The 21,537-nt window shown below is 48.0% G+C and overlaps 1 protein-coding gene across 2 annotated transcripts in view; it reads right to left on the reverse strand.

Moving 5' to 3' along the window:
- The window catches only part of DNAH2 (dynein axonemal heavy chain 2), a 392,322-nt gene that overhangs the window by 60,050 nt on the left and 310,735 nt on the right, over positions 1–21,537 (reverse strand). For both annotated transcript variants that reach the window (XM_029581921.1, XM_029581922.1), the window contains 7 exons: positions 20,305–20,430; positions 19,383–19,531; positions 18,629–18,695; positions 11,257–11,407; positions 10,716–10,864; positions 3,155–3,288; positions 2,575–2,719 (listed from right to left, as the gene is read on the reverse strand). In XM_029581921.1, the coding sequence (XP_029437781.1) occupies positions 2,575–2,719; positions 3,155–3,288; positions 10,716–10,864; positions 11,257–11,407; positions 18,629–18,695; positions 19,383–19,531; positions 20,305–20,430 (921 nt within the window). The remainder of the gene's footprint in view (positions 1–2,574; positions 2,720–3,154; positions 3,289–10,715; positions 10,865–11,256; positions 11,408–18,628; positions 18,696–19,382; positions 19,532–20,304; positions 20,431–21,537) is intronic.

The following is a 21,537-nucleotide window of genomic DNA, read 5'->3' on the forward strand; positions in this document are numbered from 1 at the left end:
TTGGCATGGAAGGGTGGACTGGCCTCACTTCATTGTGCGGTCTTAGAGCCCCCATGGGACTGCGGTGCACTATCTCTGGCAGGTCGGCGGCCCCGAAAGGACTGGTTCCAAGAAGCCTGATGGCCGGTGCCCTGGTGAAATGACGACCCGGTGGATCTTGAAGAGCAGAAACGACGATTTCCCCGAAATCTCGCCCGCCTGAGGAAAGGAACCTTTGGATTGAGGCCTATCCTCCGGCAACCTGTGGACTTTGTTCTCTCCCAAAGACTTTATCATGTCCTCCAGCTGTTGTCCAAAGAGGAGCTTCCCCTTAAATGGTAAAGAACTCAGCTGCGCTTTGGAGGACCAATCAGCCGACCAGTTTCGGAGCCAGAGGAGCCTGCGGGCAGAAACCGCTGCAACCATTGTCCTGCCCGAAGTCCGCAGAAGATCATACAGAGCATCTGTGCTATACGCCACCGCTGCCTCCAGACAGCTAGCATGCAGCGCTGCTGCATCGAGAGGGAAGCTTCCACCTGCCAATCCTGAACCCAGTGGAGACAAGCCTGCTGCGCAAAACTGCTACACATAGCCGCCCGGACCCCGAGGGCCGAAACATCAAGAAATTTTCTTCAGCTGCAGCTCCAAATTGTGGTCCTGCAAGTCTTTCAACGCAGTGGCCCCCGTGACGGGAATGGTGGTCTTTTTCGTGACTGCGGAAACTGTGGCATCCACCTTAGGAACTCTGAGCAGATCCAAAGCTTTCTCTGGAAGCGGATACAATTTGTCCAAAGCTTGACCCACCTTCAAGCCAAGGTCTGGAGTGTCCCACTCCTTAAACAAAAGATCCGTGACCGACATATGAAACGGAAAGGATTGAGCCGGACCCCAGAGGCCCACCATGACTAGATCCATAGCGCCGAATCTGGAATCCTCAGGCGGAACTTCAGTACCGAGCTCCTTCAGAATGACTGGTATCAGTGGTCCCAATTTGTCCCTCAGGAACAGTCGCACCATCTTTGGATCATCGCCCTCCACCACTGGCACCCCTTCTGGTTTGGCTTGCTGAGGGTAAAGATCCGGATCCGGATCCTGTCCGTCACCTGGAGCTGGTGGAGGAGACTGATCCTCATCTGATGTGTCCGTCTGAGAAGTTTCTGACAGATGGGACCGAGACTGGAGAGGGCGCTTTGCCTTGGGATCATCCCTGCCACCAGATGACTTGGAGCGTTTGCTTGAAGAGGACCTTCTCCCCATTCTTGATGTTGACGAGGGTGCCCGGGGCAACTTAGTACATGATCTCTTTTCTGCTTTGAAGGACTTGAAGAACCTTTGCAGCATTCTGATACATTCAGAGAACGAGGAAGAAGACACATCCGAATCTTTGTCCTGCTCTTCCTCCAAGGAATCCGCCTGCGCATCTGGAACTGTGTCCCCCTCCAAGGGCAGCCAGCCTTGGGGAAAGTAGTGGTGGAGAGGGCTCCTTCCCAAGAGCCGCCAGCGCTGCTCGCTCCTGATCCCTCATGGTTTGCAGCAGAGCCTCCGACCCTGCACTAAGCAGGAAGGGATCCAAGCCTAGACTTCTCCGTTTGGGCCGCTCAGGCTCCTGACGCTGTCCCTGTCAGCCTTGTGCTGATTTCTCTGCGATGGGCCTTGCAGGCTGCGCCACGAGACATATCCCCGGCCTTGATTTAATCGGTACCCGAAAAAAGAACCACAGCGACTGAGGTGATTTCCCAGTCAAAAAACAGGCCGGGAAAGCGCCGAAAAACAGTGAAAAAGTGGCGAAAATGGAGCAGACACTAGGCCGGAACACCCAAGACAAGAAAATACAACTTTTAAATTTTCTACCTGGTTGGGATGGGTCCCGCTGAGGGTGAGTGAGCTGGGACCCCCGGAATCACCCTCAGCCGCGGCAGTTTCAGGGTTTCCAACCCTCTGCTCTCCAGCCTCAAATACCAGGGTGGGATGGTCCCACCAGGACCTGCCGACCCCCTGGGAGGCTAAATGCCACAATCTCTGTGAATAAACTTCTTTTTTTTTTTTTTTTAACTAATTTAAAGATAAAGGGACAGTAACCTAAACCTTTCTCTGAAAAATACCTGTGCCAACCAAACCAAAATCAGAGAAATTTAAACCTAACACCAGACACTAGGCTTTGCACTGCCACCATCTGCTGGAGACAGAAAAATACTGGCAGACACTAAGTGGCACTTCAGGGGTATAGGACAGAGTCCACAAAGTCTTTTTCTGTCTCCATCTGCTGGAGGGGAGGCAAAAGCCAGCTGTCCTGGACTGATCCGGGTACGTACAGGGAACAGAGCTTTACACCTTCAAATCAGCACACACGTATCATAGGAACTTTACTTCTCCATGCTGGCGCACATACATCCCAGAAAACTTACACTAGTGCATGAGTACTCACACCCACACATCACTGGAGCTTTACTTAAATACTTTTTCACACATGCACATACACACATCATATCCCTCTGAGCTAAGTGTGACTCGAACATCAGCCATGCCTCAAAAGGCTGCAGCAGACCTTTTCACTAGTGAGATTTCTGCCTCAGTACCCCTGTTCTGGCCTCTGACCTCTCTGGCCGAGTCAATCATGATTTCTGTCTCCTCACTGGTCTCCAACTGCTCTCCCACTTCAGAAGCAGTGATCTTCGATTTTTGCAAGGTGTTCACTAGCTGCACATCATCCAGCAAAGATCCTGTTGCTTCATTCAGTAATCTGCAACAAGCATAAAAAGGCAACTCAAGTAGGAACTCACAAACGGTTTTGGGACATCAATTGTGCTCACTTGCTGGACTGAGTCTGAGGTGCTACAAACTTTGAAAGTGTCAGTAATTTGTGCTAAACCCAAGACACTGCAAGCTGGGAGTTCCAGGCTGAGTGTGAAGCACTGCAGACTGGAACTGCAGGAAGTGGCTGAGCTAAGCCTGAGGCTTTGCAAACTGGGAGTGCCAATCCCTTGCTGGGATATGCGGGTATGCAGGAGGTCCTGAAGGCTGGGACTATTCTTGCTTGGCTTAGATTCTCCCTCTCTCATCAACTTAATCTGAGGTTCTTTATGTTTTTCTTCTTTTCTTTCACTACAGCTGCCCAAAGATACAACTGTTTCTTTCTCCCTCTCCCCTGTCTCCAGTTCCCATTCTTTCTGGTTACCTGAGGATCTCATCTTCCAGCTCCTGTAGCTTTTTCTTTCCAGCTGCGATATTAATCACTAGCGAGTCCTTCTGCTCCTCTAGCTCTGGACGCTCCTTCCGCACCACAATTCCCAGCAACTGAGCTTCTAGACCCTGCCAAACGAGAACACAGTCCATTTCTCTGCCAGGCCAAGTATTCCCAGAAACCATCCCCTCCTGCCTTTCTTTGCACATGCCCTTATTCCTGTTTCACCTCACTTTTCTCATAGAGCTTTTTTTTAATATCATTTTACTTTTCTTTGGAACAATAGGTGGATACCTTTTCTTACAGACTTGTACCTTTTTTATATATATTTTCTCCCCAGAGATCTCTTTTCACTTGTTCATAATTCATATTGACAGACTAAAGAATAACAAATTACCAGGATCAGGTGGTATTTACTGCAGAGTTCTGAAGGAACTCAAAAAGGAAAATTAGTTTCTTACCTGATAATTTTCGTTCCTGTAGTACCAAGGATCAGTCCAGGACACCTGGGTTGTGACCCCGCACCAGTAGATGGAGACAGACTAAAACTTGTGGGCGGAGCTACATATGCTCCTGTGCCAGTCACAGCCCCTCAGTCATACGTAATGTCAAAGTAGACAAAAAAAGAGAACAATCAAACTAAATAACTAACCTTAACAGGGAGCCATTCAAGGACCCCCAACTGGAACAGAACCCCAAAACGAGGGAACGAAGCAATAACCGGAATAGTTAACAAAGAAATGAGCGGACTCTCCGTTTCTTCAGAACAGTACGGGCGGGATCCTGGACTGATCCTTGGTACTACAGGAACGAAAATTATCAGGTAAGAAACTAATTTTCCTTTCCCTGTACGTACCAGGATCAGTCCAGGACACCTGGGATGTACCAGAGCTAAATTACCGAGGGTGGGAAGAAGAGAGTCCCGCTCGGAGTACCCTCTCTCCAAAACCCCCAGAATCCGCAGCCTGAACATCCAACCAATAGTGTCTAATGAAGGTATGTAAGGACTTCCAGGTAGCTGCCCTACAAAGCTCTTGAGGCGAAACCTGAGAAGATTCCGCCCAAGACGCAGCATGAGCTCTTGTCGAATGAGCCCTGAGACCGTTCGGGATAGGCTTCCCTCGTAACACGTACGCTGAGCCGATGGCCTCTTTAAGCCACCGTGCGATTGTCGTCCTGGAAGCCGGGCCCCCTTTCTTTGGACCCGAGAATAGAACAAAGAGATGATCGGACACCCGGAAAGGGTTAGTGACTTCTAGATAACGGAGGAGGACCCTCCGCACATCCAACTTCCGCAATTCTTTCCATTGCGGGTCCGAGTATTCAGCACCTGCGAAAGCAGGGAGCTCAATAGACTGGTTCAAATGAAACGGTGACACCACTTTTGGCAAAAAAGACGGAACCGTCCGCAGGGAAACTCCCGCATCTGAAATCCGCAGGAATGGCTCCCGACAAGACAAAGCCTGTAATTCCGAGACTCTCCGAGCCGAGGTAATCGCAACCAGGAAAACGGTCTTTAAAGTAAGATCCTTAAGAGTAGACCGTTTTAAGGGTTCGAACGGAGCCGCAGACAAAGAAGAAAGGACCCAATTAAGATTCCAGGAAGAACATGGATGATGTAGTGGTGGGCGAAGATGTTTAGCCCCCCGAAGAAAACAAGAGATATCGGGATGCAGGGCCAGAGAGGAACCGCGAACCTTACCCCGCAAACAACCAATCGCTGCCACCTGTACACGAAGGGTACTACATGAAAGCCCTTTGGCTAGGCCGGCCTGAAGAAAGGCCAGAATATCAGAGACGGAAGCGGAAATGGGATCTAGCCCTCGGCTGACACACCACTCCTCAAAAACTACCCAGACACGTACATAAGCCAAGGACGTAGACTGCTTTCTGGACCGCAGTAACGTGGCAATCACCGCATCTGAATAGCCTTTTTTCTTTAGACGTTGCCTCTCAAAAGCCATGCCGCGAGACAAAAGTGATCCGCATCCTCCAAACAAACGGGGCCCTGACGAAGGAGCCCCGGAAACCCCTGTAGCCGAAGGGGAGCATCCACCGACAGCTGAACGAGATCCGCAAACCAAGGGCGCCGTGGCCACTCCGGTGCTACCATGATCACGTTGGACGGGTGCAACTCTATGCGCCTTAAGATCTTGCCTATCATTGGCCACGGAGGGAATACGTACAGCAACACGTTGGTTGGCCAAGGAAGAACCAGCGCATCGACGCCCTCGGCTCCTCGCTCTCGACGTCGACTGTAAAACCGAGGAGCCTTCGCGTTGTGCCACGTGGCCATCAGGTCCATGTGGGGCAGCCCCCACCGATCGCAAATGAGACGAAAGGCATCGTCCGTCAGCTCCCATTCCCCGGGGTCGAAATGGTGTCGACTGAGGAAGTCCGCCTGAACATTGTCGACCCCGGCAATGTGAGACGCTGCTATGGAGTTGAGATGGCGCTCTGCCCAGCTCATCAGAAGCTTTGCCTCTTCCGCCACAAGTGGACTTCTTGTCCCCCCTTGGCGATTGATGTATGATACTGTTGTTGCATTGTCCGACAACACACGGACCGCCTTCCCTTGGACCAAGGGAAGAAGGCTTGCAGAGCCAGGCACACCGCTCTGGTTTCCAGACGGTTGATGGACCACTGCGACTGGATGGAGGACCACCGGCCCTGTACCGACTTGTCTAGGCAGACCGCTCCCCAACCGGAGAGACTGGCATCCGTCGTCACCACTGTCCAGTCGGGGACCAACAGAGACACTCCGCAAGTGAGATGAACCGGATCGAGCCACCAGTGAAGACTCTCCCGCGCCTGAGTCGTGAGTGGAAGTGGTAGGTGGAACTCTTCTGACACCGGCTTCCATCGGGAGAGCAACGCATATTGTAATGGTCGTAGATGAGCAAAAGCCCAAGGAACCAACGCCAGTGTGGACGCCATAGATCCCAGAACCGTCAGATAATCGCAAACCAGCGGCAGCTGAAGACTTAATAATCGACGCACTTGACACTGAAGCTTGCGTGCACGATCCGTGGACAGAAATACCTTGCCCTGCTTCGTGTCGAATAGAGCTCCCAGGTATTCCAAGGACTGGGTAGGAACAAGCTGACTCTTGTTGAGATTGACAACCCAACCTAAGGTCTGCAACAACTGGAGGACTCTGGCTACCGCCTGACGGCAAGAGGTCTCGGACTTGGCCCGAATCAGCCAATCGTCCAAGTAGGGGTGCACCAGGAACCCCTCTCGTCGAAGGTGGGCCGCCACCACTACCATCACCTTTGTAAATGTTCTCGGAGCCGTGGCGAGGCCGAAGGGAAGAGCCCGAAATTGGTAGTGTCTGCCCAAGATGCAAAATCTGAGAAACCTCTGGAAAGACGGCTGAATTCCGACGTGGAGGTACGCCTCCGTGAGGTCTAAGGAGGCCATGAATTCACCTGGACGAACCGAGGCAATCACTGACCGAATCGTTTCCATCTTGAAGTGTGGAATACGCAGACATTTGTTTACTCCTTTGAGATCCAAAATTGGTCGGGACGTGCCATCCTTCTTCGGCACGATGAAGTAAATGGAATAACGACCTGTGCCTTGCTGATTGGGAGGAACGGGGACGATTGCTCCTAAATCTTCCAGGCGCCGGAGGGTGCTTAGCACTGCCGTCGTCTTTTTGGGGCACTTGCAGGGCGACATCAGGAACTTGTCTGCTGGAGTCCGTACAAAATCTAACACGTAACCGTGCCTTATGACGTTGAGGACCCACTGATCGGACGTTATTTTGGCCCATTCCTTGAAGAACAAGGACAACCTTGCCCCTACGTTTGGAACGGAGGCCTGCGGCTGCCGCAAGGAATGGACCTGCCGTATCTCATTGAGAGGCTTTGGGCCCCGTGCTGGACGGGGTGCCTCCCTGTCTGCCGTAACGTTTCCCCCGAAAGGACTGTGTCCACGAAGAAGACCGGGAAGAAGTCGAGCGATAAGACGGACCCAAGGACCTCTGTGGACGAGATCTCTTGTTACCTCGAAACCGGGATCTGGCCGAATAAGAAGACCGGGTTCTGGACCTGTCTTCTGGTAGTTTAAAAGCTCTGTTCTCTCCAAGAGAAAGCATCAGATCATCCAATTCTTTACCGAATAACAACTTTCCCTTGAAGGGCAGGGCTCCAAGGTGAGCCTTGGAGGATCCATCAGCCGCCCAATTGCGAAGCCAAAGCAAGCGGCGTGCCGAGACAGCAGAGACCATGGATCTAGCCGAAGTACGTAGTAGATCATAAAGAGCATCCGCACCATAAGCAATGGCGGCCTCTAGGCGGTCCGCCTGTGTGGCCTCTTCAGGAGAAAGACCTTCATTGGCCTGTAAAACTTGGGTCCATCGCAAACTAGCCCGCATGGCATAGTTGCTGCAGATAGCAGCCCGGATGCCCAATGCTGAGACCTCAAAGATCTTCTTGAGCTGTACCTCCAGCTTCCTGTCCTGTATGTCTGTAAGGGCTGTAGCTCCAGTGACCGGAATCGTGGAACGTTTCGTTACCGCCGACACTGCTGAATCCACCTTTGGAAGCCGAAGAAGTTCAAGTGCGTCCTCCGGTAGGGGGTAGAGCTTATCCATTGCTTTGGTTACCTTCAGTCCCAGCTCAGGAGTGTCCCACTCCCGAAACAAAATGTCCGACGCTGAAAAATGGAATGGGAAGGCTACCGCTGGACCAGTGAGTCCCAGCAGGACTGGGTCCATAGTGGCTCCGGGGCGAGAGACTGTCGGTGGGGCTTCAAGCCCTAACTCGTTGAGAATTGCCGGGATAAGCGGGGACAGCTCGTCCCTTCGGAAAAGGCGTACAACCTTTGGGTCGTCCCCATCACCAGCTTGCGAAGGTTTGCCCGGCCCCGACTGGGCAGAATTGTCCCCTGACGCACCATCGGCCCCCTTCAGGGGCTCATCGGGCGGATCCACCTCATCTTGTGAGGTGGAGTCGGTATCTGTATCTTGCGGGACACCTCTTGGTGTTCGTTTTACTGTGGCAGGGTCATCCCGGGATTTTTTCTTCCTCGGGGTATCCTTTTTGGAGTGGCAATGCAGCTCCTTACGCCTGCGGCCCTTGTATTTTAAAACTTTGCGCAGCAGGAGGGCAAAATCCGCCGAAAAAGAGGACTCCGAGTCTGAGGTGACTGTGTCATTGCCATCCTCATCCGGGGACTCAGCCCCTTCGATGGAAGCCCCCCCCGAAGGCCGTTGCTGAGGCGACAACGCGGGAGGCACGGTAGAATCCCCTGCAGGTTCCCTCCTAACTTCCTGAACCGAAGCCAAGATGGCCGCCGCTCCGGCGCTGAGCGGGAAGGGATCAGCTGGGGTGACAGACGCGGCGGGAGCGCGCGACGGCGACCGCACCGACCGGGAACGGACCCCCCTGCCTGTTCTAGACGGTCCCTCCCCGCCCGGAACACAGGCGAAACAGATTCCCTCACGGGAAAGCCGCGCGCGCGCCGAGCCACAAGCGCGGCAAATTGTACCCCGAGGCATCGTTTCAGTCACGGCGGGAACGTGAAGAAAATAAAAGATAAAAGAAAAATTTCTTTAAAACGCCGAAAAACTCCCCTCCCTTCAACGAACCGAGGACCTTTTCCCCCCGGCGAAAAAGAAAACGGAGAGCCGGCTCAAAACAAAGAAAAATAAAATACACTTTTTTTTTTTTTTTTAAATCAAACCTGCCGCTGTCCAGGGTCCTGGGGCTCCTGCTCCTGTTGGGGGTGAGTGAACCGGGCTCCCCGGTGTCACCCCCGATGCTGCTGCTTTGGTAGTTCGGGTCCTCGACCCTCAGCAGCGGCCTCAACCAGGGGGGGATGGTCCTCTCAGAACCTTCCCACCCCCCTGGGAGGAAGGACGGACAGTTTTTTTTTGTTTTTTTTTTAAACTATTCTAACCAGAAATAGTATAACAAAATTAACTTAACAATAAACTGGACTCAAAAGAAATAATATAACCCTGACTAAATAAGCAACAGTCTTCAGGGCACCTAGAGGCTGTGACTACACCTGCACCACCTACTGGAGACAGAGTAAGACTGAGGAGGGGCTGTGACTGGCACAGGAGCATATGTAGCTCCGCCCACAAGTTTTAGTCTGTCTCCATCTACTGGTGCGGGGTCACAACCCAGGTGTCCTGGACTGATCCTGGTACGTACAGGGAAAAGAAGTTGCATACTTTTTTCTGGTAATTTGCCACCTATCAATTAAAACAACCATTAAGATCCCAGCTGCCAGCCATAGAAGCTTGACTACTTGCAGCTCATCACTCCTTGTCCAGATTCGTTTTGGGTTTTTTTTTCTCATTAGTTCTCTGTAATCCTGGGCAGATAAGCCTGCAAGATTCCATACTTAATTCAACATGCAGCCCCCCCCCCCATGTGACATCAATTGTCTGAGAGTTGCCCCAAGAACAAATGGTCTGATGTATAGAAAGGCAAATCCAGACCAAAGATAGTGCAAAACAGAAAAGCGGGGCATCTTCCACCTATGCCAATCACCTACCACTCAGGTTGAGTTCATGCTAGTGGTGGGAGAGGCATGAAGAACAGAGGTAGCCCTCAAAACAAGCAAGGATCTAGAAGCTTGGAACGGAGTGGGAAGCTGGAGCACAGCAGGAAACCAAGAACACAAAAGAGGTAAAAGAGGTCAAGCAGGAATGTTGAAGGCAGAAACCGGAGATGAATAAGTCATCTAGATTCAGGTTACAAAGATGGAGCAGAGTACTAACTGACAAAACTGCCTGAGTATAACTACAAGTCTATGCAAGAAACAAGATGGCCGCTGGGAGGAAGTAAGGATCACAGGGCTGGGAGGACTGGATAGTCCAAGCAGTTCACAGTGCCACTGGCAAGCCGAGGTGAATTTGGCAATGGATCCTCACACCCTAAATCCCTGCCTCAACTTTGTAGTAATCTAAACAGCTGCCAAAATCAGCAGTTGCTCAAATATCCAGCCTCCTAGGCCCTTGTGATTTTGCTGGACAGTACCTGGCCACCATCGACCTGCTGGCACTTACCCAGTTGATTTCTAGGAAGTTGTAGTCTTCTGGTACTAACCCAGTTAACCATGGCCTACAGTATCATTAGGTTCTGCTTCTATTATCTGCCCTTTGGTTTGTCCTCACCACCACCTCTGCCCTGGACTGAAACCTCCCCCCCCCCCCCTGTTCCTACCACTGTGATAAACTATGACATCAGACAAGGACCATTAGGCCCATCCAGTCCACCCCACCTCAATCCCAATAGAACGCCGATCCCTGGCCTCCTCTTTATCTCCTTGCCTCTATTAGAGATCCTCTTTGCTTATCCTATGCTTGTTTGAATTCCATTACCTTTTTGTCTTCACCTTTTCCCCTGGGAGTCTATTCCATGCATTCACCACTCTTTCTGTGAAGAACTATTTTCTGATGTTGCTCCTGAGCTTAACCTCCTGGAGTTTCATATCATGACTTTTTATTCTAGAGCATTCTTTCCTGTGAAAAAGGTTTGCTTTTTATGCCTCATTCTCTATCACTCATCATGGCTCTCCTATGCTTCTAACTCACCTGCTCTTTGACAGCAAAATTGACAATGGTGGTTTTGGCGGATGTTTCTGGGGTGTAATGTGGATTGGAGAGCTTGGTGGTGATATAGAAACGGAAATCAAGGCTGTACTCTACTTCTTTATCTCCCAGCTTGATCAGCAATCGGCCACCTATACAAGACACAGATAGGAAACATCTCTGCAGGACTGCTCAACCCAACACACGTCAACATTATCTGGGAGCCGACTCACATATCTGCGGGACCTCACAATTCAACACCAAACACCACCAATGCAGAACTTGCTCCCAGACTAAAGCTCTAGGGGCGCTACATCTCAGAACCTGACCACACATTCTTCTCAAACATCACAATGAAACACATTTGAGATGCACCAGTACAATTTCAGGACAGCCTGTATTAATGAAAGAAAAGGATCAGATATATCTTCAGTTTCAAAAGACTACAGAGAGTTCACATCCAAAGATTCTATATTTCAGGATCTTTTCCTGCTGGAGAATGATCTAGCACACACCCCCATGGAGATCTTAGATTCTTACTCACCCACTCGAGTGACAGACTTGTTGAGAATGGGAGAGAGTGAGGGATCCAGTTCTTCCTGTACATTCTGCAGAAGGACTGGATAGCCATATTGAATTGCTTGTTCCAATGTGCGCATATAATCTGCCATCTGCAGATCAATAATCTTCAGCCCCTAGGAATAGGAAAACCACAGATCATCAACTGTCTCAGAGCTATTTAATGTCTATATCAAATACGGGCTAGATACAAGATAAAGTGCTCGAAAAGCATACCAAAACAAACCCCAACTAAGGGGAGAAGAGCACTAATAGTAAATGTGTATACAAAAATTTTTGTTTTGAAAAAAAAACTTTATTATTTTTTAAATTATTTTTATTTATTTATTTAGATTCCACTTTTTGCACTTTTTTCAGCGCTTCAAAGTGGATTACATTCAGGTACTGAATGTATTTCCCTATCCCCAGAGGGCTTACAATCTAAAGGGGTCATTTATCAAAATGCGATAAGGCGTTTTCGCATGCATTAAGGGCTTATTGCATGCGAAAAGCCCCGTTAACGCATGCGATAGGTCCTTACCGCATGCGAAAACGTGTTTAACGCATGCAATAGCATCATATTGTATGGTGCGATGCAAATTCCAAAAATAGGAGGAGTTAGGGGCGGAGAGTGGGCTGGGTTAGCCTGTCTGCGAAGAGCTATCGCACAGCCGTAACGCCGATTTTAACTACATCTCTTTGAATTGCGTTAGGCTGTGCGATAGCTGCCGTGACCGTGCGTTAAGGTTTCATCGTCCTTTGCGATGTCTCCCGTAAGTCCTATTTCAGGTGAATTGACGGGTCCAGAGCCTTGGAGGGAGGGAGAGAGAGAGCGAGAGAGAGAGAGCGAGAGCGAGAGACTGGCCATAATATCCCTATGGTAGGGCCCACCTAGTAACTCGAGGTGGGGTTTAGGTAAGAGTGTAGGGGGTTAGGGGCCACTTTGACATTCTACGTGACACCTACAAACAGAACAGTGGTCTCATGAAGATTTGATGACCTTTGGAGTGAGGAAACTCACTCCAAGATGAGATTTGGGCAAGGTTCTCAGTCCATCAAGCTAGGTTGAGAGAACCTTGCCCAAATCTCATCTTGGAGTGAGTTTCCTCACTCCGAAGGCCATCAAATCTTCACAAGAGACCACTGTTCTGTTCGTAGGTGTCACGTAGAATGTCAAAGTGGCCCCTAACCCCCTACACTCTTACCTAAACCCCACCTCGAGTTACACAAATATCTACCTATGGGCCATGATATTATGGCCAGTCTCTCTCTCTCTCTCTGTCCTGGGACCATTAACAATGGTCCCCCAGTGGTTGAATGTAGGAAATACAACAGATCTGGCACTTATCGCAGAATCTGAAACTGGTATCGCAATTTGCGCAAACTTAGCTCTTCGCACAGGTAATTAGCGCAAATTGCGATAAATGCTATATTAGCATATAACACGCCCCTTTTGCTATCGCATGCGGTACTTACCGCATTTTGATAAATCCAGGCCTAAGTTTGTACCTGAGGCAATGGAGGGTAAAGTAACTTGCCCAAGGTCACAAGGAGGAAAAGCAAGACTCAAACCTTGGTCTCCTGGTTCTTAGCCCACTGCTCTAACCACTAGGCTACTCCTCCACTCCATTAATTAAATTAATTAATTAATTGAAAACAGGCTTCAAACAGTACAGATATAGAGGATCAAGAGTAACTTGTAACTAGCAAAACGTTTTTGTAGTCACTAAAGAACCTTTAAATAAGTGAACCAGCTCATTTCATCAGATACATTGTGTTACCAAAGCTTAAACAATTGCAAAGAGATATAATGTTACTATGTGCAAAATGAAAGGAACAATGTTGCTATTTGAAAAAAATGACACAATTGTTTCTGAATCAGCAACAATATATACAAGCGTCTAGACCAGACAAGACACCCAACTAGTTAAACATCCATGCCAAGGGGCTCAGTCACTCAATTGTCTCAAGTGCACATAAACACATATTTCACAAAACATATCCCCATTAATAACAAACTATGTTCTCTATGCAAGTTTCAAAGTATTAAGTTACAGCATTTGATAAGAGCTGCATACATTATTCAGAAATTATTTTTTAAGCTTAAAACTAGCATAGCAGCTCATGTACTGACATTGCCAAACTGTCATATGGCACTGCCTGACACAGGTCAAACAAAACTTTGATTTTCTTAAAAAAAAACAAAAAAGGCAGACTTCAGAGACAGCTCCACTAAATGTTGGAGTTTAAGATCCAGGGTGAGCTGGTAGAATCCCAACAAAGACCTTGTTTCGCCAAGAAGGCTTCCTCAAGGGACACCCTTGTAGCGAAGGAATCAAACCCTCAGAGCTGACAGGAGCCCGCCAGCCCCATATTAGCTTTAGGGAAGGTGAAGTACAGCTGACTCGCTCACTTCAAAAAGGACAGAGGCCTTAACCTGGAAATCAACTTCAGCAAGGATCCAGTGCAGATGGCATGATTCAAACTCTGCTGTGATTGTTGAGTGGCTTTTAACCTGGAAAAACCTTGCTGGAAAACTGAAACAGAAACTGCATTGCTTTCAAGGGGCAAATTAGTTCCACTGCTATCGCCGGGATACTTACGGATCTTTTAAAATCTCCGTTTCCGTTTTCACTTGCCATAGCGCTTCTCAATAAATCATCATCTGTGGCACAAACTCTTATTTATCAGTTTAGCACAGCCACAAAAATGGAAATAGCAACTTTGTGGAAACGGGCCTGGTCGCCTACTAGACTGGAGATTCTGATTCGTCTGGATAAGATCTGCACGTTATACCGACTCAGCCAATTTCATCTTATCTGGGAACTTTATAGGACTTGGCGACAACTTCCTTTCAATAACACTATCTGGCTTATTCTATTTTTGTGTTATTTTTATCTTTTGCCTTCGCCACTCTATTATTTTCTCTTCACAGAAGGATGACTCTTTTCATACTTGCGTGCATATTCTCATAATATATTTTGTACATGTAGCATACCGGGAGGGAGGGAGGGGGCGTTTTGGTTATGTAAAAATGTATTGCTGTTTTGCTATGTTTTCTATTATGTTATTGGTCATGATGTTTTGTGACTAGTTATTGTTGACAGCAATAAAAATTATTAATAAAAAAAAAATTAGTTCCACTGCCCTAATAGAACAGATGTCAATGAAACCAAAAGTGGACTGCCAGACAAGGCAGAAAACGAAAAGTAGTAATGTGCAGGAACAAACCAGTGATTTCTAGAACGACGTGGACCTTCCTTCTGCTACCTGACAAGAAACTGATATGAGGCCACATATATATAAATATATATATTTGGCAATGCAACCAACCTAGGAATCCTTCACCACCATGGAGACACACTCAGACAGTAGGTAACATTTTAGCATGATAATTAAGCTGCTTATCAGCAGGACAAGTCAATCATACCTGGAGGTGACATCATCTGAAAGTACCAAGGACAGAAATGCCATAGCGCCATAGATAGCAGGACAATCAGCTACACAAGTGAATAATGTCATATGATGGTGCTGAGATAGAAAAATTCTCAGAGGACAAGCAGGATAGCAGTTTTCACACATGGATGACATCACTGCATGGAGCCCAGCATGGAAAATGTATGTCTCTTTGAGCAAACTTGGCATGCATACCATGCATCCATGCGGGATCCCTTCAGTCTCTTGTTTCCGCGGAGCCTCGTATGTCGGCACTTGGTGAATAGGAAAATTGGTTATGACCTGCTAATTTTCGTTCATGGAATACCACAGATCAGTCCAGACAAGTGGGTTTTGCATCCCTACCAGAAAATGGAGGCAGAGAATAAAAACGTTTTAGGCACTGCTACTTAACCAAGTGCCACCTGCAGTCTCTCAGTATTGACAGTACCCAAGCCAGGTTGTCTAACTCCAGACTCCAAGGACGTCTCTCTCTACAGCAAGAAGGGGAATAAGTTGGAACTTCCAACCAAACTGACCCCTGAACTAGGTCCAAGAAAAAGACAATTTTTGAGCCTCAAAACTGAGAACTATGTACAATTTTATTCATAATTTTGCAGCACAAAACTTAAATTCTGTATCATCAGCAGCATCCAGAATTAGGAGAAGTCTTTCGAAAACATTACTCAGTCACAATGGGACGGGAATCTGCACTGACCTGGTGTATGCCAGGAACAAAAATTAGCAGGTTAAGAACCAATTTTCCTTTCCTGTTCATACCCTAGATCAGTCCAGACAAGTGGGATGTACCCAAGCTCTTCTACACTGGGTGGGATCCCAAAAGACCTGCACATAGCAGACTTTCACCAAAGGAGGCTTCCTCTGGGACTCTGAAATTCATCTCGCCAAACAAATCACCACCAGGAACACCATCTTCAGGGTAAGATCCTTCAAAGAAACCCTTCTTCAAAGGATCAAAGGGAGGTCCACACAACACCCAAAGAACCAAATTAAGATTCCAGGACGGACAAATCCTATGGACTGGAGGCCGCAAATGTTTTCTCCCTTAAGGAAATGCACTATGTCCAGATGAGATGCTAAGGGTCGTCCCTGCAACCTTCCCCTGAAACAACCTAAGGCTGCCACTTGGACTCAGAATTATAGGCAAAACCCTTTGACAAGCCCCCTTGCAAACAAACCCAAGACTTGGGCATCGTTTGCTTGCAAAGGATCAGTGTCATAGACCCTACACAGAACTCAAACACTCCCCAAACTCTGATATATGCCAAAGACATAGAGGATCTTCTAGCCTGAAGAAGAGTACTAATCACCATATCTGACTACCCCTTTAAGCAGAAACTCCGCCTCTCAAAAGCCAGGCCGCTAGACAGAAGCAAGCCGCCTGTTCCAAAAAGATGGGTCCCTGATGAAGTACTGCCCTCAGGTGACTTAACTGGATGGGCCCGACTACCGCTAACTGAACTAGATCTACAAACCACAGATGGCATGGCTACTCCGGCGCTACCAGGATCACTCTTCCCTGATGCTGCCCGATGCAATGTAACACCCCACCTTCGAGTGGCCACAGTGGGAAGACATATAGCAGGAGCCTCCCTGACCACAGCTGAATTAGGGCATTGATCCCTATGGAGCCAAACTCCCTCTGGCAGCTTAAAAACTTGGCCATCTTGGCATTCTTCTTTGTTGCCATGAGATCAAAGTGGGTTTCACCCCACCTGTGCCGAATGAGCGCATAGGCCTTCGCTGACAGCTCCCATTCTCCTGGGTCCAGTTGTTGTCTGCTGGGATAATCCAGCTGCACATTGTCCACACCTGCCACATGAGAGGCTGCAAGTGCTGCTGGATGAAATTCCACCCAGGGAAAGAGTTTGTGAACCTCCTGAGCCACCAGGAAATCTTCGTTTCACCTTGTTGATTTATATAGGCCATTGTTGTCACATTGTCCAAGAACACATGTACCACCCGCCCCTGAATCCGAGGAAGAACAGCAGCACCCTCGTTTCCAGACAGTTGATTGACCAGGACACTTCCATTGGAGACCACTGCCCTTGGGCTGCAGATCCTTGACATATCGCTCCCCAACCACTGAGACTAGCATCGGTGGTCACTACCACCCAGTCCAGCTCCACTCCCTACTCCAAATTGGGCCGTGACAGCCACCATGAGAGACTGGACCTGGATTCCTCCTGAAGTGGCAACGGTAGCTGAAATGCTTCCGACAATGGATTCCAATGGGACAGGAGTGCCTGCTGAAGAGGACACATGCGCAAAAGCCCATGGCACTAAATCTAATGTAGAAGCCATGGACCCTAGCACATGAAGGTAATCCTGGACCATGGAGAATGGCAGGTCCCGCAGACAAACCACCTGCAACTGTAACTTGATCACCCTTTCTGGGGTAAAACACACCTTGCCTAACCAGGTGTTGAATCATGCTCCCAGATAATCCAAGGACTGGGATGGTTCCAGATGGCTCTTCACCAGGTTTATCACCCAGCCCAGAGATCATATGCATTCCGTCACCCACTGAATGGAACAGTGACACTCTTATCTCCGACTCTGCCCGAATGAGCCAATCATCCAAGGTACGGATGCATTAGTATCCCTTCTCTTCTGAGGTACGCTGCCACCACATCACCTTCGTGAACGTTCTTGGTGCAGTAGCTAGCCCGAAGGGAAGAGCTCAAAATTGAAAATGCCCTCTTAACACTGTGAAGCGAAGAAACTTCTGATGGTCTGTTCTGATGGGAATGTGGAGATATGCCTCCATTAGATCCAAAGAGGCCAGAAACTTCCCCTTGCACACTGATGCAATCATCACCTGCAACGTTTCCATCCAAAAACGTGGCATGCGCAAGGCTGCTTTGACTCTTTGCAGATCTAGGATGGCCCGAAAAGAACCCTCCTTCTTGGGGTCCACAAAGTACACAGAATACTTTCCTTGACCTTGCTCCTCTTGTGGCTCTGAGATGATGGCTTCCAACCACTTCAGCCGCAGAAGAGTGTCCTGCAACAGGACACCACAAAGGCCTCTTTGAGGAGTCAAGAAAATTCTAAGGTGTAGCCATCCCTTATTACTTCCAGAACCCACTGGTTAGAAGTGCTTCTGGTCCACTCCTTGTAAAAACTGGACAACCTTCCTCCGACAGCCACCAGAAGGAGTGGGTCAGCCTGTCTTCATTAAGAGGGCTTCCCACCTCTGAAACCATGTCCTGCACTATCTCTGGTCAACCTACGGGTTCCTCGAAGGATTGCAGTCTTCCCAAACCCTGCTTCTGCGTGGATCCAGAAGAACCTCTGCTGGATCAAAATCTCATCTCAAGGAAATGAGCATGAGGTGGGAAGGTCTTATGATTTCCCTTCTTATCCTTGGGCAATCTATTCCCTTTAGAATCTGCCCATAAGAACATAACATAAGAAATTGCCATGCTGGGTCAGACCAAGGGTCCATCAAGCCCAGCATCCTGTTTCCAACAGAGGCCAAACCAGGCCACAAGAACCTCGCAATTATCCAAACACTAAGAAGATCCCATGCTACTGAAGCAATTAATAGCAGTGGCTATTCCCTAAGTAAACTTGATTAATAGCAGGTAATGGACTTCTCCTCCAAGAACTTATCCAAACCTTTTTTGAACCCAGCTACACTAACTGCACTAACCACATCCTCTGGCAACAATGGGGAGGAAAATATCAAGTTTGCTGGGGAAGGGGAGTGGAGAATGAGGCTCAAGCATCCATTCTCACCGGATGATGTCATATCCCCCCTAATTAGCTCACGTTAGCCAGATAACTTGTCCTCTTGCTGGCTTACTGAATACTGGTCCCAGAATGTACATTTAGTCTATCTCAGAATCACCTCATATTTCATTTCTCTCTCTTTTCTTCTGTCAAATCACTCTTACCTTGGCCAGCTCCATGTTTTTAATCCACTTGGAGGCCTGTCCTTGGGGATCAATCATCAATGGCCACCTACAGGGCAGAGAAATCCAGAGAAAGGGATCAGTGCAGGCTGCTAATGGGAGGTCAATGGCACCAACCCTAAACAGAAGACATGGACAGACTGGATGGGACATTTTGGCTTTTATCTGCCATTAGTTATGATGTTACCTGAAGAAACCAGGAGGGAAGTGACATAAGGATGAGGAGGAGAATAGCCAAATCCTTCAAATATCTAGCAAGCTTCAATAAGGCACTACCTGACAATAGTTTCCATAGAATAAGAAATGTTAGAACAATGGGTCATGGGTCTGAAGCTAAAGAGAGGGAGGCTTTGAAAGAAGGTGAGAAAATACTTCTTCACTGAGAGGGTGGTGGACACTGGAACAGAGGAGGTAAGTCAAAACAGTAATAGAATGTAAGCATACCTGGGACAGGAACAAAGGAACTTTAATGGCAGGGGAAGATGGGGGAGGGAGGAATTATTCTATGGCAGGAGCATAGTAGACAGGTTCTAATCGGTCAACTAGATGGGCCTTATTTGCCCATGCATAGTTTAATGTGGTTTTGGGGGGATGAGGAAGGAGAACTCCATATCATAATAGAAGAGGTGAGATTTCCCTGATAGGCAGTGAGCACAGGTCAGTACAGTGGGGCACAGTTTGATCATCTTCCTTCCTGGATGTCCGATCATGGCCTAGCAGCTACCCCTTCACTCACCTGTTGCCACGGGTAACAATGACCCCATTTTCAGTGGAGAATGCGTCAGATGGCAGCCCTTGGATGTTCCATTCCCGCACAATGGTAGGCTTGGAGAGGAAATTTGCAAAATCGAAGTTTGGGCAGCAGGGGACCGACCGGTCTCGAACCTGCAGCCACAAAGAGAGCCTGGTGAGAGTCCCCTCCACATCAGTGAGCTTGCTATAATCCAAAGAAGTGCCTATTCCTCCCCCATGCCAAATGGTTTTCGTCCTTGGCTGGCCAAAGCTGATTGGTTGATGGGGCTCCTTTTGTGGTATCACTACTATACTGGGCTATCCTAGATAGCCATCAAATAACACCTAAAATGTTGATGTATCTTCTTTACCAATGAGACTGGAAAGCCTGGTGCATGAAGTGTGGTATACAGAGGCCCATAATCAAAGGTGTTTGTCCAGCTAAGTGTGGGACTTAGTCAGACAAACCTTGTTTCTTGAATTTCCCACTGCTCTGAACTCCTCAGACTTATCCAAGTATAAATAAGCTAACAACAGCCAGATTAAACTTATCCAGATAAGCTGGAGGTATTCTGGGGATGTTTTGAGGCAGAGTTACGTTAGCCAGATTACTCAAATATTCAGAGCTGCCTGGCTAATTTTAGTCATGTGCCGAGAAGTCCTAAAGTTAGCTGAATAAGGAGCAATTACTGCTTACCTGATAATTTCCTTTCCTTTAGTGAAAGGTAGGTCAATCCCAACGAGTGGGTTATGCACCTCTACCAGAAGATGGAGACAGAGGAAAAGCTGCCAGTATTCTCTGGAAAAGCCAAACTTCCACCACTCATTCAAGGAGTGAAATTTCGCTTTGCTGATGGGAATAGCTTGGAGCTTCTCCGCTATGGAAATCCCTGTGTGCTCGATAGGTCCAGCACTATGGAACTGACCTGTTTCAACCAAATCTGGTCCAGGATCTCCTCCCGATAACTGGACAAGAAGGGACCCAGGTAAGAAAGGAAGGCAGAAGCCAGGAGGCAGTCTCCAACCAGGTAACCCAGATCCTGCTCCAAGCCCTAGGAAGACACAATGGAGGGCAGAGAGAGAGAAAAGGTATAGGAAGAGAGAAATGGAAAAGAAAGGGGGACAGAGGTAATGAGCGGGAAAAGACAGAGAAAGAGGGAAGGAGGGAGGAAAGAAAGAGGGAGACCAAAAGAGATAGAAAGAGGGTATTACAGAGAGACAGAAAGGAAGAAAGGAGAAAGAAAGAAGAGAAAAGAAAAAAATGAAAAAGGGACGGAGAAAAAATCATTCACTTCAAAAAGGACAGCAGATTATTAGATTTTTGTCTTATTTATAATACAAAAGATAGAATGAAGATAAATCTTAAAAATGCATAAACACATACGAACAAGAAAATAAGGTAACATAAGAGACTTGAAAATCTTGGAAGAATGTGTAACTGGCTTGCTTAAAGAGTCAGGCTATCAGGAGATTTCCAGCTGCTTACAGTAACACTTGTGTTCTTCGGTGATATTTTTGACACTCAAAATACGTTGCAGACATAATACACAATTACTATCCTCTGGTTATAATGATCTCTGAATTTTATCTGCCTTAGGAGGAGTAAAGGCCGGGGGCCTGTGAAGCCCAACTCTCCCCAGGATGACACATTGGCTATACGATATTTCAGACATCACAGTGAGACACGACCAGGTGCGTGCTTGATAGTTACAGGCAGCATTTCGTTTAGTTTCAAAAAATCATCATACGAAGGGCTACAGTTGGGGGCTGGTATCATAGCAAAGGCCAACGTTTGTGTACAGCTGTGGGGCAGCAGCAAAGAGATGCAAATAGCGAGCTGCAGAACTGGTCCATCCCACTGAGATCTACAGTGGGACTGCAAACAGATGTCTACCATCACGTGTGATAAACATGAAAAACAGTAGAAAACTAAAAGAAAATAGGCCACCCCTAAATGTATATTTAAAAATAGTAATGGATTACCAAGACCCTGCTGACAGTTATGAGAAAATCTGCCATTTGTGGAGTGATGCTGCCACCATGTGACCCATGTGCAGATTGCAGGGCAGAGTTTCCAAGGCCTCTATTTAAAGAGCCAATGACTGAGTCGCTTTTGACCATGTGGGCGACTGCTCTGGCACACAGGGTTTCACTTTACA

This window comes from Rhinatrema bivittatum, chromosome 16 (genome assembly GCF_901001135.1).
Source record: "Rhinatrema bivittatum chromosome 16, aRhiBiv1.1, whole genome shotgun sequence".
In the NCBI taxonomy this organism is placed as follows: domain Eukaryota; kingdom Metazoa; phylum Chordata; class Amphibia; order Gymnophiona; family Rhinatrematidae; genus Rhinatrema; species Rhinatrema bivittatum.